Source organism: Hibiscus syriacus, unplaced genomic scaffold (assembly GCF_006381635.1).
Source record: "Hibiscus syriacus cultivar Baekdansim isolate YM2019G1 unplaced genomic scaffold, ASM638163v2 tig00110020_pilon, whole genome shotgun sequence".
NCBI classification, from domain to species: domain Eukaryota; kingdom Viridiplantae; phylum Streptophyta; class Magnoliopsida; order Malvales; family Malvaceae; genus Hibiscus; species Hibiscus syriacus.
In genome coordinates this window covers 2,883,195-2,896,937 of record NW_024062568.1, presented here as the reverse complement: position 1 = coordinate 2,896,937, position 13,743 = coordinate 2,883,195, and the positions used below count along the sequence as shown (strand labels likewise).

General features: G+C 36.9%; 3 protein-coding genes across 4 annotated transcripts; all 3 read right to left on the bottom strand.

The window, feature by feature from the left end:
- Positions 1-152: 152 nt before the first annotated feature.
- On the bottom strand, positions 153-542 carry LOC120213427. The gene has a single exon (XM_039211581.1). The coding sequence runs from the start codon at positions 540-542 to the stop codon at positions 153-155; it is 390 nt and encodes a 129-aa protein (XP_039067512.1).
- A 1,339-nt stretch (positions 543-1,881) lies between these two features.
- On the bottom strand, positions 1,882-2,865 carry LOC120213426. Its single transcript, XM_039211579.1, has one exon. It carries the CDS (start codon positions 2,863-2,865, stop codon positions 1,882-1,884), a length of 984 nt encoding a protein of 327 aa, XP_039067510.1.
- Positions 2,866-5,305: 2,440 nt separating this feature from the next.
- Positions 5,306-12,681, bottom strand: LOC120213287 (ABC transporter B family member 20-like). Of its 2 annotated transcripts, XM_039211457.1 has the most exons (11): positions 12,066-12,681; positions 10,836-10,890; positions 10,562-10,737; positions 10,254-10,454; positions 9,202-9,461; positions 8,818-9,128; positions 8,519-8,739; positions 8,070-8,410; positions 7,147-7,925; positions 6,816-7,057; positions 5,306-6,595 (listed from the first exon to the last, which is right to left on the bottom strand). In XM_039211457.1, the coding sequence occupies exons 1-11, from the start codon at positions 12,462-12,464 to the stop codon at positions 5,366-5,368; spliced, it is 4,215 nt and encodes a 1,404-aa protein (XP_039067388.1). In that variant the 5' UTR covers positions 12,465-12,681; the 3' UTR covers positions 5,306-5,365. The 2 variants fall into 2 exon arrangements, with proteins under 2 accessions (XP_039067388.1, XP_039067389.1); XM_039211458.1 differs by lacking the exons at positions 10,836-10,890; positions 12,066-12,681 and having other exon boundaries at positions 10,546-10,662.
- Positions 12,682-13,743: the final 1,062 nt, after the last annotated feature.

Genomic DNA, 13,743 nt, shown 5'->3' with positions numbered 1-13,743 from the left:
GAGAAGATGATTGATTTCAGTAGGTAGGTCAAGACAGTTTTTGTGCATGTGAAATCCAGAACCAAGAGAAATGTATGGAGAATCTAGTAATGGTTTCCAACATGCAAAACACTCGGTTTCTTTAAGCTTTTCAGAAGACACCAATGGATCATTTAGGGAAACATCAAAAACACCCCAAGCCTATTTTCAGCAATGGTTTTTGAAAACAAAGCACATTTGATATGAAAGTTCAACTCACAAGAACAGTGATAAACAAACTTCTCACATATGTTATTGCAGAAACCACAAAGAGGATTACCTGCACCACATGGAGTGCTTGTTGGAAGATCAAGGCTATGGCTGCGATGAAACGGGTTGTTCATCTTCACAGGTGCCTCTGCACAATTCTTGTCAAGATGAAACCCACATTCCATGCAGCTAAACCTCGGACCGGACACCGACTCCCCGCATGCACAACAATGAATCTCCTCCACACTCTCTTGGCTCCCCTCATCATTGAAAACAAGAGGATGAACATGGCTAAAGTGTTGAAGAACTTCCATCTCTCTCCTTTTCTTTCTGTGTAAGTTTGTAGGTGATGTAGTTGTTAATGATTTTGCAGATGCACATACTCATGTTTATACACATCAAAAATTTCAAAAAGAAAGAAAAGAATTTTACTTTATCTTCAAGTTTATGTTTGTGCCAAAGCATTTAGATGTACTATCAATAACTTGCTATGAACCCTCTTTATAGGGATTAATCTTTTCCATGTGTCCAGGTAAAGCATAACTCTTTTTTCCTTTTTTTATGAAATAAATATATTAACATAGTTCCTCTCCTTCATATCAGAATAATATATAAATTTCATGAAATTTTTAGAAGAGTAGTTAGCAAGATTTACCTTTCAACCTCCTTATAACTAATGTGATATTTGATTCCGTTGTTTTTACCTTTCTTTTTATCTTATTTTGTAACTTATAACACTCGAATTTAATGTGTCATTTTATTTTGCAAAATTTACATGTTTTACCTTTGTTTGATGAGTTCAATCTACCCTTAACTTTATTTTCAAGTTTTTGTTTTTTTTTACCCTCCCACGATTATCACCAGCATTCTGATCTTGTTTCCCATGAACAATGAGACCTTCTCATTGAAAGCCAGATCCAACCCAAGATGTTTTATTCTGTTATACGAGATTAAGAAAATATAAAAACTTCATCAATTGTGAGAGGCCCGTGACTATATAAAATTTTATCTCAAAAGATTGAATAAGATTGAGGTAACGAACGAAGCAAAATTAATCTTGAATTTTGTTTATTATACTTCACTTTCATGGCATTCAAATCCAAGATAATTTCTTTAAAAGAAGTTCAATGTTCTACTAAAGACATGCATTCTATTCCAATTGAGAGGAATAAAGTTGTTTTAGATGTAACTTATCGGTTAGGGTTTCGACATGCATAATTGCTCCAGCTACACCAACTCAACAACAGTCTTATCCTTAAATATTTCCTGTAAAAGTTCATTCGACAAATACAAATGTAATTGTGATAGGATCTTACGACAATTTCACTTTTTTCCAGTTGTTAACGTCGAAGGCATCCTATTTAACCCAAGCAGGACATCGTCCAAATACATCTGCTCAAGAATTACCTTTATCTTTACTTGTCACGACGCAATTATGAAGTTGTGATCTAACAACAAAAATATCATAATCCAATAACACAATAAGCAATAGATCCTAATTTCAAATAAAAAAACCTCGTAAGTATACATAACTGAGATTACATTATGCAAACGTTTTGTACATTATCAAATGATGACAAGAAAACAAGAAAATCACATATACTTACAAAGAAGAAGATTGAAGAAAAAAAAATCTCCTCACAAGTGAATATTTCAACTTTGATCGCCATGAGCAACAATCTCTTTATTTGATGGTTGTGAACCATAATTATATACTTTGCCGTCCGGAAGAGACATGAAGGGAAGGTTGCATTCCCAGTTAATGATATATTTGCATGCTACATCCGAACACTCAACAGCCAAACCCAAGCAATGCTTACCACATATGCAACTTTCGGGATAATCATAAACCTTCTGCACGAACTCCAGAGAGGGTGGATGGTCGATCTCCCTGAAGGTGATCCCACGTTTGATAAACCAATAATCTGGTAAAATACACTGGTGGTGTGCTGAGTTGTCACAAATTTCACAATAGTAAAACCAAGTGTTGGTGCTTCTTTCTTCTTCACAAATATCACAGTAAAGATATTCTGAATAACCATTATCTTCATGATATGTGAGAACAAGACGATGTCTGTCAAATTTGTACCAAGCTGTTTGTGGTAGGCCGTGACAACTAAAATGCACATTGAAATTGCAAGCCTTGCATCTATATACATTGAATTCACCATTATTTTCACCACAAGCATTGCAGTACTGATCCATATGATCATACTTGTAGTAAAAGAGAAGCGGGTGCTTGTGAAATTCTGCACACCGAACACGTGTATAGTCATTGCATAAATGGACCATACATTTGTAGGCAAAACCACTACATTTGAAGTGACAAATGTTGCAAATAAAAAGGCAGTTCGGAATGAGGTCAACTGGGTCTTGGTGAAGGATCCCAAGAACTTTCATTTTCCTTGGTAACTTGGCACATGATTCGTGGAGGAAAAAATCACAGTCAAAACCATAAGACGAAGTCGTTGTGAGTCCAGTGCAACCATCACAATACCTTTGATCCGTGACTTGATCACTTAACACTAAGTTATGTTGATGGCTAAAATGATTTATCTCTGTATTTATCACTTTTTCTCCAACTTTGATCATTTTAATAACGGAAAAGCTTGGATCCATAGCACCCTCTTCCACCATTGCATTTTCAAACTCATCTTTTGACTCAATTTTTTAATACGACACATCATCCTCTAGTGCACAATTCACATGCATACTGAAGTTTCACTTAGAACAATAGTAACTCCCACATGCCATGTTCACCTCCTCATGACAAAGACAACAATCTTGTGTCTTACACTCATTGTCTACTACAAAGTATTTGTGAGAAATAGGATGGGCATGCCATATGTTTCTGACGTAACGTGGCATTGAAATGCATTTCTTATGGATGATCAAGCTACATGTCAAACAAATGTAAGAGACATGATTTCCTAAAGTGCCACATATATCACAGTTGAATGGAAGTTCTCTTAAACACAAGGTGAATGGTGTTCATGACTACTTGGGTCCTCAATAATAGGAGGTGGTGACACACATTCAACGTGAATGACAAATTTGGAAACCCAACAACAATACACCAGACCTTGATGTTGGGTTTCTTGGCAAATTTTGCAAGGGAGATGATCACTGTTGAATCGTAAGAAAAGGGAATGGTGTCTGTGGGAAAGGTGATTGATTTCAAGAGGTGACTCGAAGCATTTCTTATGTAGGAAAAATCCAGAATCAGGAGAGATGTAATCGGAATCTAGTGAGGACTTCATGCAAAACACTGAACTGTTTCGAGTTCTTAGGGGTGAGATTTGGAAGAGATGGGTGGGTCTTGATAGACAAGTGGTTGAGTCTCCCTATGGGGTTTTTTCAAGGATTTTGTATGAAAGAAATTCAGTGGAGATGTGCCTTCGTTAGAAAAGTTGGATAACCTGAACAGATTGGCCCTGTTCAATAACCATTTGGGACATGGGAGAGAAGGCGACTTGAACTTTTTCTGCACTTTAGTCAACAATACCAAACTAGAATTTCTGTATATAGGCTTCAATAATTTCGGAGGGGTATTTCCCGAATGCATTAGCAATTTTTCAATAACCCTTTTACAAATAGAAATAGAAGGGAACAAAATATTGGGAAGAATCCCGTATGGGATTGGAAATCTCATCAATTTGGAAGTGTTAGCGGCTTCAATAAATCAACTATCAGGCCCCATTCCCTTTGGTATTGGGAGGCTTCAGAAGCTAAAGATATTATATGCTGATACTAATTCTCTCTCTGGGGTTATTCCAAATTCTATTGGAAATTTAACAACGTTAACTAAACTTTTTTTAGATCATAACAATCTTCAGGGCATAATTCCTTCAAGTCTAGGCAAGTGCCAAATGTTGTTATATTTGGCTTGAGAGGAACTATTAGTTATGCTCCGCCAGGTAATTACATTGAATTCATTTCTTCTACAATTATCTAGAGCGTTTTTCTATTCAATTACTTGTATATGTTATTTGTGATGAACTAAATGTAGAATATGGCATGGGAAGCGAGCTGTCAACAGAAGGTGATATGTATATTTATGGCATCCTCTTGCTAGAGATGTTTACAGGAAAAAGGCCAACTGATGAAATGAAATGTTCGAAGAAGGTTTAAGTCTTCACAACTTTGTTAGAGAAGCTTTTCCTGATCGAATGATTGAGATTATAGATCCTATCCTTCTTGAAGAGTGTAAGAGGAGGAACGGTTGCAGATATCACTCCCAATGAAAACAGATGAGAAATGAAAGTCTTCAATGCTTGAATTTGATATTCGAAATAGGTCTCAATTGTTCTGCTGAATCACTGGCTGAGCGGATGGGGATGAATGATGTTGTTACCCAGCTTTGTTCGGCGAGGGACAAGCTTCTTGGTCAAACTCGATTCTGTCATGGGATTTAAACGTCATACGCTGCTCAATCATCAGGTTGTGATGCTTTCATATCTTAGCAAAATACTCAATCATTTCATCACTTAAGCCACATTTACATTACTTTTCTAATGAAATCTTGTGCTTAAATAAATCCTTGTTTCATAAGTTGCAGGCATCTAAGGTATGGTATGGATGAACTTGAGAGGCACATGTCTGGAGAAGTGCTTGTTGATCTCTTTTGTTTACATTCTGCTAGTGAAAAGAAAATAAACATGGAGTTGTTCCAGTGTTCCACCAATAATTTTGTCTTAACATCATCCAAGGTTTTTGGAAAAACAAGAGTTGCAGAAATTCATTGAAACAAGTCCAAGAAAACACACCTTAAATAATCTAAGATCATCAACCCTTCTCTGACAAGTAAACAAAATTAATATACCATGGAGACAAAAGGACAGCCCCAATCTAATGCTGCTTTGCCCCCCTTAAAAGAATATGGATCTCTCTCTCTTAACAATCACCCGAATTCACAAACCCTAAATTCTAATCCCCGTCTTTAAACAAAGTAATGCCTACCCGCCATTGTTGATTTCGTTACTACCCTCGATGAACATCGTTACAGGTTGCATCATCCCCCAAGTGTCATTTCTGATGCAGGATTTTTAGGGGTTGGTGGTAGTTACGGCTATTCAAATGAGCGGAATGTGTAATATACAAAAGAACCAAAGTAAGGTACACTCGATCACAAGGCAAACTAAATCAGTCGGTACTGGCGCAAGCCTTTCCCGAAATGAGGTTGCATTAAGCGAACATACAAGCCATTTTTCGCTACCAAAGAATCATGTGTCCCTTCCTCCACGATTCGACCGCCGTTAAGTACAACGATGTTGTCGACATGTCTCATCATCGCAGCTCTATGGGCTATCAAAATGGTAGTTTTGTTCCCCATTATCAGCGTATCAAGCGCCTCCTGCACCACTCGGCTTGACTCGGATTCAATGGATGAGCTAGCTTCATCCAATAATAAGATGGGAGCATTCTTTAGCACCACTCGAGCGATAGCAATTCTTTGTTTCTGTCCTGGGGTCAAATCGACACCCCTCATGCCAACATGTGTGTCGTAACCATGAGGCAAGCTGCTGATGAAATGGTGAGCATTAGCTATTCTCGCGGCTTCTTTCATCTCAGCTTCGCTAGCATTGTGCCTTGCATATATAATGTTTTCCTTGATAGTAGTAGAGAAGATGATGGGTTCCTGTTGAACAAGACCTAAGTGATTCCTCAACCACCTCAGATTGTATTGTTTTAAATCCCGCCCGTCGAGTAGAACCTGACCTGCTACTGGATCATAGAATCGCTCGATGAGAGATATTATGGTACTCTTCCCAGATCCTGAAACTCCAACAACAGCTAAAGTTTGTCCGCCATTAACTTTAAGACTAAAATTGCTTAATACCAACACTTCCGGACGAGTAGGATAGCAGAAATCAACATTTTTCAACTCAATCCTCCCATATACATTAGGTGGCTTCAATGCCGAGTTATCGTCTGGCTCAATTTTAGGGACTCGCTCAATAATTTCAAACACTGAAGCGAGAGATTCCCGTCTCTTGAGAATGTATGGTGCCAATCCAAATGGCTCCACCAGTGCAAAAGTTGCAAAGGAGAAAACCATGTACTCCTTGACAGCAGTAGGCAGATCCATATAGCCTCTTTTAACACAGAGAGCAGTGTACCAAAGGAGAAGAGCATTGCAGGCGAAAAGAAGGAACTGTGAAAAGCCGAATGCAAACCCTATTGCCATTCCATGAAAGAAGCTCTTTTTCAATATTTTCTTCAGCTGCAACCTGTAGAGCTCCATTACCTTATTACCGGCACAAAATGCTACAACCGTGTAAATGTTTCTCACGGCATCCTCAAGGACCAATGATGCCTTCCTATGCATCTCCTGGATTCCCTTAGAAAATCCAGCAAGCCATAATTTCTGAAACATTCAAATATGCAACAATTCAGAAATTAGGACATGGGCAATCTTCCATCCAAGTTTAAATAAGAAAGAAAAAGGCAAATATATTGAGGAGAAAAAAAAAGAAGCAAACATAATACATGGAATTGAGAACAATTAACTTGCACGGCTCTCTAGAGACTCCACTTGTTTTTATCCAATAATGAAGTGAATTAATAATAATAGAAGATATGAAAACCTGTGCAATAGCAGAGACAGTTAGAACTGGCAGGGTCGCAAACGCCACAAGTGCCAACCGCCAATGTAGCAACAACCCAATTAGCAAAGCAACAATAACAGCAGTACTATCCTGTACAAATATTGAAAGTCGGTTGCTAAAAGCAGCCCGTACAAATGTAGCATCATTTGCCAATTGCATCGACAAGGTGTCAGCGTTATTCTCTTCTTCATCAAACCATCCAACTTCATTCCGCAGCATTGCTGTCAGTGATAGGCAAAATATGGTAAACAATGTGCATTGAATTCAGCATTCTAGTAAATTTGCAATATGGATTTGAAGAATCAGATACCTGAGAACATCATCCTACGAACTCGTTCAGTCATCTTTTCCCCCATAATGCCAAAATAGAAGTGCTGCAAAAAGTTGGCAACAACAGTTACTATACCCATACAGGCAATTATCAAACACCACCTGTCAACTTCATCCTGTAAGTGATGATGTTCCTGTCTCCTATAATATGCTGTTACTATCAGAGCGATAACATAAGCAAGAAGTGGATTAAAAGAGCCAAAGATTGCTGCACCAATGCTTCCCAACACAGCGTAGAGCCATTCTGCGAAACTTAGCTGTGCTAACCTCCAAAAGGATGGAGCTTCCTTATGATGCGCTTCCTTAGCTTTCACTGGGATGTCACCAGAGTGACTGATAGGACGACTAAAAGTCTGAGAATGAGAACGTTCACTTTTAGGATCAGAAGTTAGAAGGGGTGATACAGGGGATTCTGGGTCAGAACTGTTAGATTTCTGCCTCTGGGTAGACTGAATGTCAAGCTTGGGCAACTCTGGTAGCCTCATTTCAAAACTATCCTGCCTCTTGATTGATGGTTCCTTATCATTACTATCCACAGGCAAACCATTTTCATGCATTTTCTCTGGTGGTGGACTATGGGCCTTAGGTGATTCTTTTGACTTAAAAGCACCATCATGGGTCTGAAATACACCAGGAACTCTTTGAAGAGATGGTGATTTGATCAATTTTGGAGATGATGATTCTTGGAAGCTGTAAATTGATGAAGACTCATTTTCAATCTGGAAAGTTGACATCTCCTTGTAGTTCCTAACTGGCGTCCTGAAAAAGAAAAAAAACACACAAAACCAGAATATAGAAACATAGGAGCCTTTTTTTTATCTAAACTAAGAAAAATCATTGGCAAGAAATAGACTTCCATAGCCTTCCAGCCTTCTTAATAAAAGCATATATAGTTCTAATTACCTTCTTGGAAGTTTTACTGCCTCTTCATATTTTAGGAGCTCTGCATACAAGCCATCAAGGGCTAGTAACTCATCATGTTTACCCATTTCAACCAGTTGACCCTCCTCCATCACAGCTATATAATCAGCATTTCTTATGAGACTAAGACGTCGAGCAATTAATATAGTTGAACACCCCAACATCAGAAGATCTAGAGCTTCCTGAACAGTTCTTTCAGCTTCAAAATCAAGTCCACCAGTAACCTCGTCAAGCAGAAGGATTGCCGGGTTCAAAAGCACAGCTCTAGCAATAGAAAGTTTGATTTTCTCTTCTTCTGTCAATGTTAAGCCAGCCCTACCCACCTGAAAGTCACGGTAAATTGATTTTAACAAAATGACACAAATGAGAAATAATCAAAGATGATCAGTAAGATTGGCAAAAACAGTATATCTTGTTCTTCCATATTTCACCTGTGTCTCATATCCTCTCTCAAGTGAGCTAATAAACGTATGCGCATGTGCTATTTTTGCAGCTTCTTCGATTTGATCAAGTGTAGCATCTCGCCCATAAGCAATATTATCTTTTATGCTCAAACTAAGTAATGCAGGTTCCTGAGTAACAAGTCCTATTTTGCTTCTCAGCCACTCCAGATTTAGGTTTTTAATGTTCTCTCCATCTAGAAGAACTTCCCCTGCATCATAGAAAATATTTCAACACCTAAATCGCATGCCACTGCAGTGTGATACATAAAATCGTATGAACATAATACCTAATGTGGGATCATAGAACCGTTCCATAAGTGGAATAATACTACTTTTCCCAGAGCCATTTCTGCCAACAAGGGCCACAGCCTTTTTAGCAGGTACAGTGAGGTAAAATCCACTCAATATAGGGATTTCAGGTCGAGAGAGATAACTAAAATATACATTGCGAAACTCAATATTTCCTTGAAGGGAGGGTAGGATGTCCCTCTCCTGATTAGAACCAGAGGATGACCGACTAATCATCTCAAAAAGTCTATAAGCAGCGATTCGTCCTTGGTCAAATGAATAGAAATTTGTTGCGGCTTGGTTCAGCCCACTGCACAATATGGAAAGGATCAGTAAGTATGGATTAAACAAAGCACGAAAAAAAGAGATAAACTAATGCTTACAGGCCACTTAAAATTACAGCAAAGAGAGCTGTTATTATTTCACCACCATGAGCTCTATTATGTGTGACCAGGAACCTTCCAACCCAAAGTTGTAAGGCACAAGAACATATTGCAAGCCCATATGTAAATCCAAGCCCAAGCCCTTGCACAAGACTAATCAATATACCATATCTCAAAGTTGCTTGCAATGAGGTCGCATAAGAATATTTGGCCAAAGTTTCATTAGTAAATGCATATAAGGTCCTAATGTAAGAGATTGCCTGCAAAAAAACGAAAACTATATGTATATTAGCATCACTTCCTACTGTGCTTACCCATACAGTAGGTTGATTCTACGGAGAAAATGAAGTTCAACAAGAATGCATGTCACCATTTCAACAAATTCAACCCTCAAAGATACAATATGCATGACGCACGTATAATAAAGAAAATGTCTAGTGCAAGTTCTACTGAGCTTTAGGGCAACTTCTTTACCTCAGATAGCAGAAGCAGTGTTCAAAGTTTAAACAGAATTTTAATTAGCTTCTATAGAAACTGTAAATCAGCTTTTCAAAGGCTGAAAGCTGAAACCCAAAGTTGGATCTTCTGGAAAGAAACACTATGTAATAGCTGGTTGACAAGTTCAGTAGAAACGTCAAATAACAAAAGTTATTCTTAGTTAACTCAAGAAATTTCAATTTAACAACACCTTTAAAGCTAGCAGCACTTTTTTTCCCACAAACTCCAGCCGGGCCAAAGAGGCTCCTAGGCTAAGCGTCTAAAGGTCCTATAAATATCAAGCAAACGTTGGGGGTAACTTTGCCTTCGTTTCTGTTTCAAATACAAAATAACTAGTAAAATTTAGTCCATAGGTCCTTCTATTAACAGCCAGTTCAAATAAACTCGTTGTAGTTAAAATGTCATGGTAACTGCACTCTTAAGTCAGTTTATGCATTTTGATCAACTCATTCTAAATGAACATTAAGCAAAGTAGCCAATTCTTATTCAAAATAACAATATTAACAAAATTAAGTTTGGTTGAAAGGAGTGGAGCCAGAAGAGAAGAGAAAAACCTGTTCAGCAACGCTAGCTGCCTCAGCATAAGCATCTTGAATGTTCTCAGCAAGCCTATGAAGAAATATATTGGATATGCCTCCAGCTGCAACAATGAATGGACCAGTGGCTAGAGTTATGAGCGTGATCTCCCAACAGTTGATAAAACCAATAATTACACCACTGAAAAATGTAGCCATGTTATGAATGTAATTCCCAACCTGTATCATCATACGAATATTAGGATTAGAGCAGACATCCGAAAGGAAATCCGACCAGACAATAAATTATTAAAAAAGTAAGCAAACCCACATGTGACTGAACATACTTTTTCACTAAGAGCGGACTGAATGAGCAATACATCACTCAATACTTGACTCACTATGTCTCCATTATTTCCATAAGTATCAAAAAAGCTCATATCTTGGTTCAATAAAACTTTTACATAGTTTGACCTGATGACTGCAGTTTGCCGCTCTCCTGTCAGAATCCAGCATGAAACCTCTATTACACAGAGCAAGTCAGCGACAAATGGCAGAAACAATGCATCAATCAGAAGAAAATGGAAAGGAAGCAATCACTGATTTTGATAATCAACTTACCGATCCAGCCAGCAGCAAAAACACCCACAGCAATATAAACAATAGTTAAAGCAAGCTGCAGAACAAGAATGAAACAGTTGGTGATAAGAACAAGTACAAACAACAGTGTTTGAAGGAAACTATAAATGATAGTTGCTTAAATCAAGAAAAAGAAGAGATCAATCAGACAGAAACTCAAGCCACAAAAGATGACTTTGCTTTGTCCCATGTTATTTGCACATTATGATTATATTACTAATTAACACTTCTTAGGAATAAAGGCAATCCAGACTTAACCAAGCAGCTAGAGAATTTCTATATTTTCAAGGAAACGATTAAAACAAAATATTATTTGCAAACAAGCAGAGATAATCACATAGAATCAGTTCACATACATCCATGATAACAACTACATGAGAGAGTGGCTACATAACTCAATGCCCATATCATCTAACTGGTACTACAACCAAAATGTGGCAGCTTGATTTGCAATTAATTAAACCATCACATAAAAGATTCCATTCTTTCTGTAGCTCACTACCCATTTTTCCCCTTCCTTTGTTTACTGATCTACAAATACGCAAGGCTTGAAAAATATAAACATAAAATACATCCTTCCCTTCCGTAATGCTAACCTTTAGTTATCGGAGAAAAAGTAATCAAGGACTGTGTTATCGGAGTAGTCAAGGACTGTGTTATCGGAGTAGTCAAGGACTGTCTTATCGGAGTTTAGAGTTGAGTGTCTGATACAGGCATGCTGAAATTTTCCTTCGTTTTTCATATATTTGGAAGATCATGTCTATACCCATGTCCGAATATTTGGAGGATCACACCCCATACCCATATTGAGGATTTAGTAGTCAGACACAGGTATTTTAAGGGGGGGAATGAAGACTCCGTATAACATAGGTTAAAGACATCAATCCACCCAAAAAAAAATTAAAACAACAATATACTACCATGGCAATACCTAACCCTATACAAGCAATAATCATTAATATCTTATAAACTAGATTTCCAACGTTACATGCTTTTTTACACCACAAAATTTCCTATTGATCCACTTCAAAGCTAAAATGGTCCATCTCCCCTAATTTCTCCAGCTCTCTAAAAGTAAAACATCTCAATTAACTACACTGTCAAAATTGTAAACTCCTGAAAAACTATAAACTAGTCAACTAAAACAATAATCTAAGCCTTTAAAATCCCAAAATTTAGGCTTTTAACTTCCGGAATACAAAAATAGCTAACCTCTGTAAACCTTTCAAATTGTTCATCCAATCTCTCCGGCCCCGGAACTGACGACCCAATTCCAAGAACATGAACAATCTTCGCAAAGTAATGCAAGTAAACAACGAGAGCTGTCCCGTGAGCAGCAGCAGCAAGCGACCCAACGATCATGAGCGCCCAATCAAGCCGGTCAGCACAGGCGAAGAGTCGCGAGAAAGGAACAGCAGCAGGTGGCGGCTCCAGTTCTTCAGCCTCCTCCATTTCCTCCTCCGCCTCCACCTGCGCCACTGCAGCAGCTGCTTCCGCACTCGTATCCAAGTACGGAGAAGGCGATTCCGGCGGCTCCGAAACCTCCGATACCGGTGTCAACGGTTGTACGTGGGGTGGTGACCACCCAAATAAACCTCTTGATATCATCATCTTCGAAGAAAACCAAAACCCTAACTCTAAGTATCCTTCCTCTAAATTTAGCAGGAGCTTTCAGCAGATCTGCTAAATTCAGAGACCAAAAAATCGCAAAAAAATATCAGCTTTTTCCCCTCTACAAGTTAATTAAAGGTTTGGGATTTTCATTTAGCTTTTCTCCTTTTGAAGTAAAAACGGAGACCAGTTCAACGATGGCGGGGAGACAGAAGAATAAAGAGAACCTGGAGAAACCCACGATTAAATTCAAGCAGTCGAGAAATAAAAAAAAAAAAAAAATTTAAGAAATTTAAGGAATTTTTTTAGCCTTTTTAATGATTCCAGTTTTTGTTTTTGTTAACTGTAAAAAGTTTATTTATTTATTTATTTAAGATTATTTAAATTATTTTCAATCAATTTAAATGTTTGAAATTTTTTAGGTTATCAGAATATAATATCTGTTATTTAATAAAAAAAAGTAACGATTATTATGATTAAAACACTTAAAATAATAATATTTATAATATTAGATATATAAATTAACTAAAAAATAATCTAAATACTTAAATAAAAATAATATAATTTAAATATTTATTGTTATATGTTTAAAAAACAGACAAATAAATTTTATAATAATCTTTATTAGGGGAACATTAGGTGTGTGTGGGAACAGCTGGATCTTCGGTTTACATAGAATACTGTAATATTTGGTCAGTTTAGCATTGCTCAGTGTAAGATTTTATTTTAGATGCAGCTTTCCCTCTGCCATTGCCAGTCCATTTGCTCTGTACTGTACTCTCTTCCTTTTTCCTTTTTCCTTTTTTTTTCCATAAAACAAAAATTAATTTTATTGAATTCAACACATATATATAGATATATGAATTGTAATATAATTATTTGATAAATCTAAATAGATGTACAATATTAAAATAAAATTATTTAATTTTTGTGCGAGAATTAAAATAGAAAATACTAGTATAGTGTATTAATTTTTATTATATATTTAAGTTTAACTCATAATTATATTTTTTTTATAAAATTAATAAATTTTACATTAGATATTTCTATATATCCTTATATTATATATATGACGGGGGAAACTGTGATTCCAAAATTTGTGTTGTGGTACGTTCAAAAAAAGTTATGATTGTCTTGGTAATATTTTATTTAATTATTGAGGATATGTTAATGGACAGATTGACGCGTATGATCCAGAGTCATAAACAGTAACCAAAAAAGTGATTAATAACTTTGGATACCATTAAACTTTAGCATATTAACAGAGAAATTAAATCTA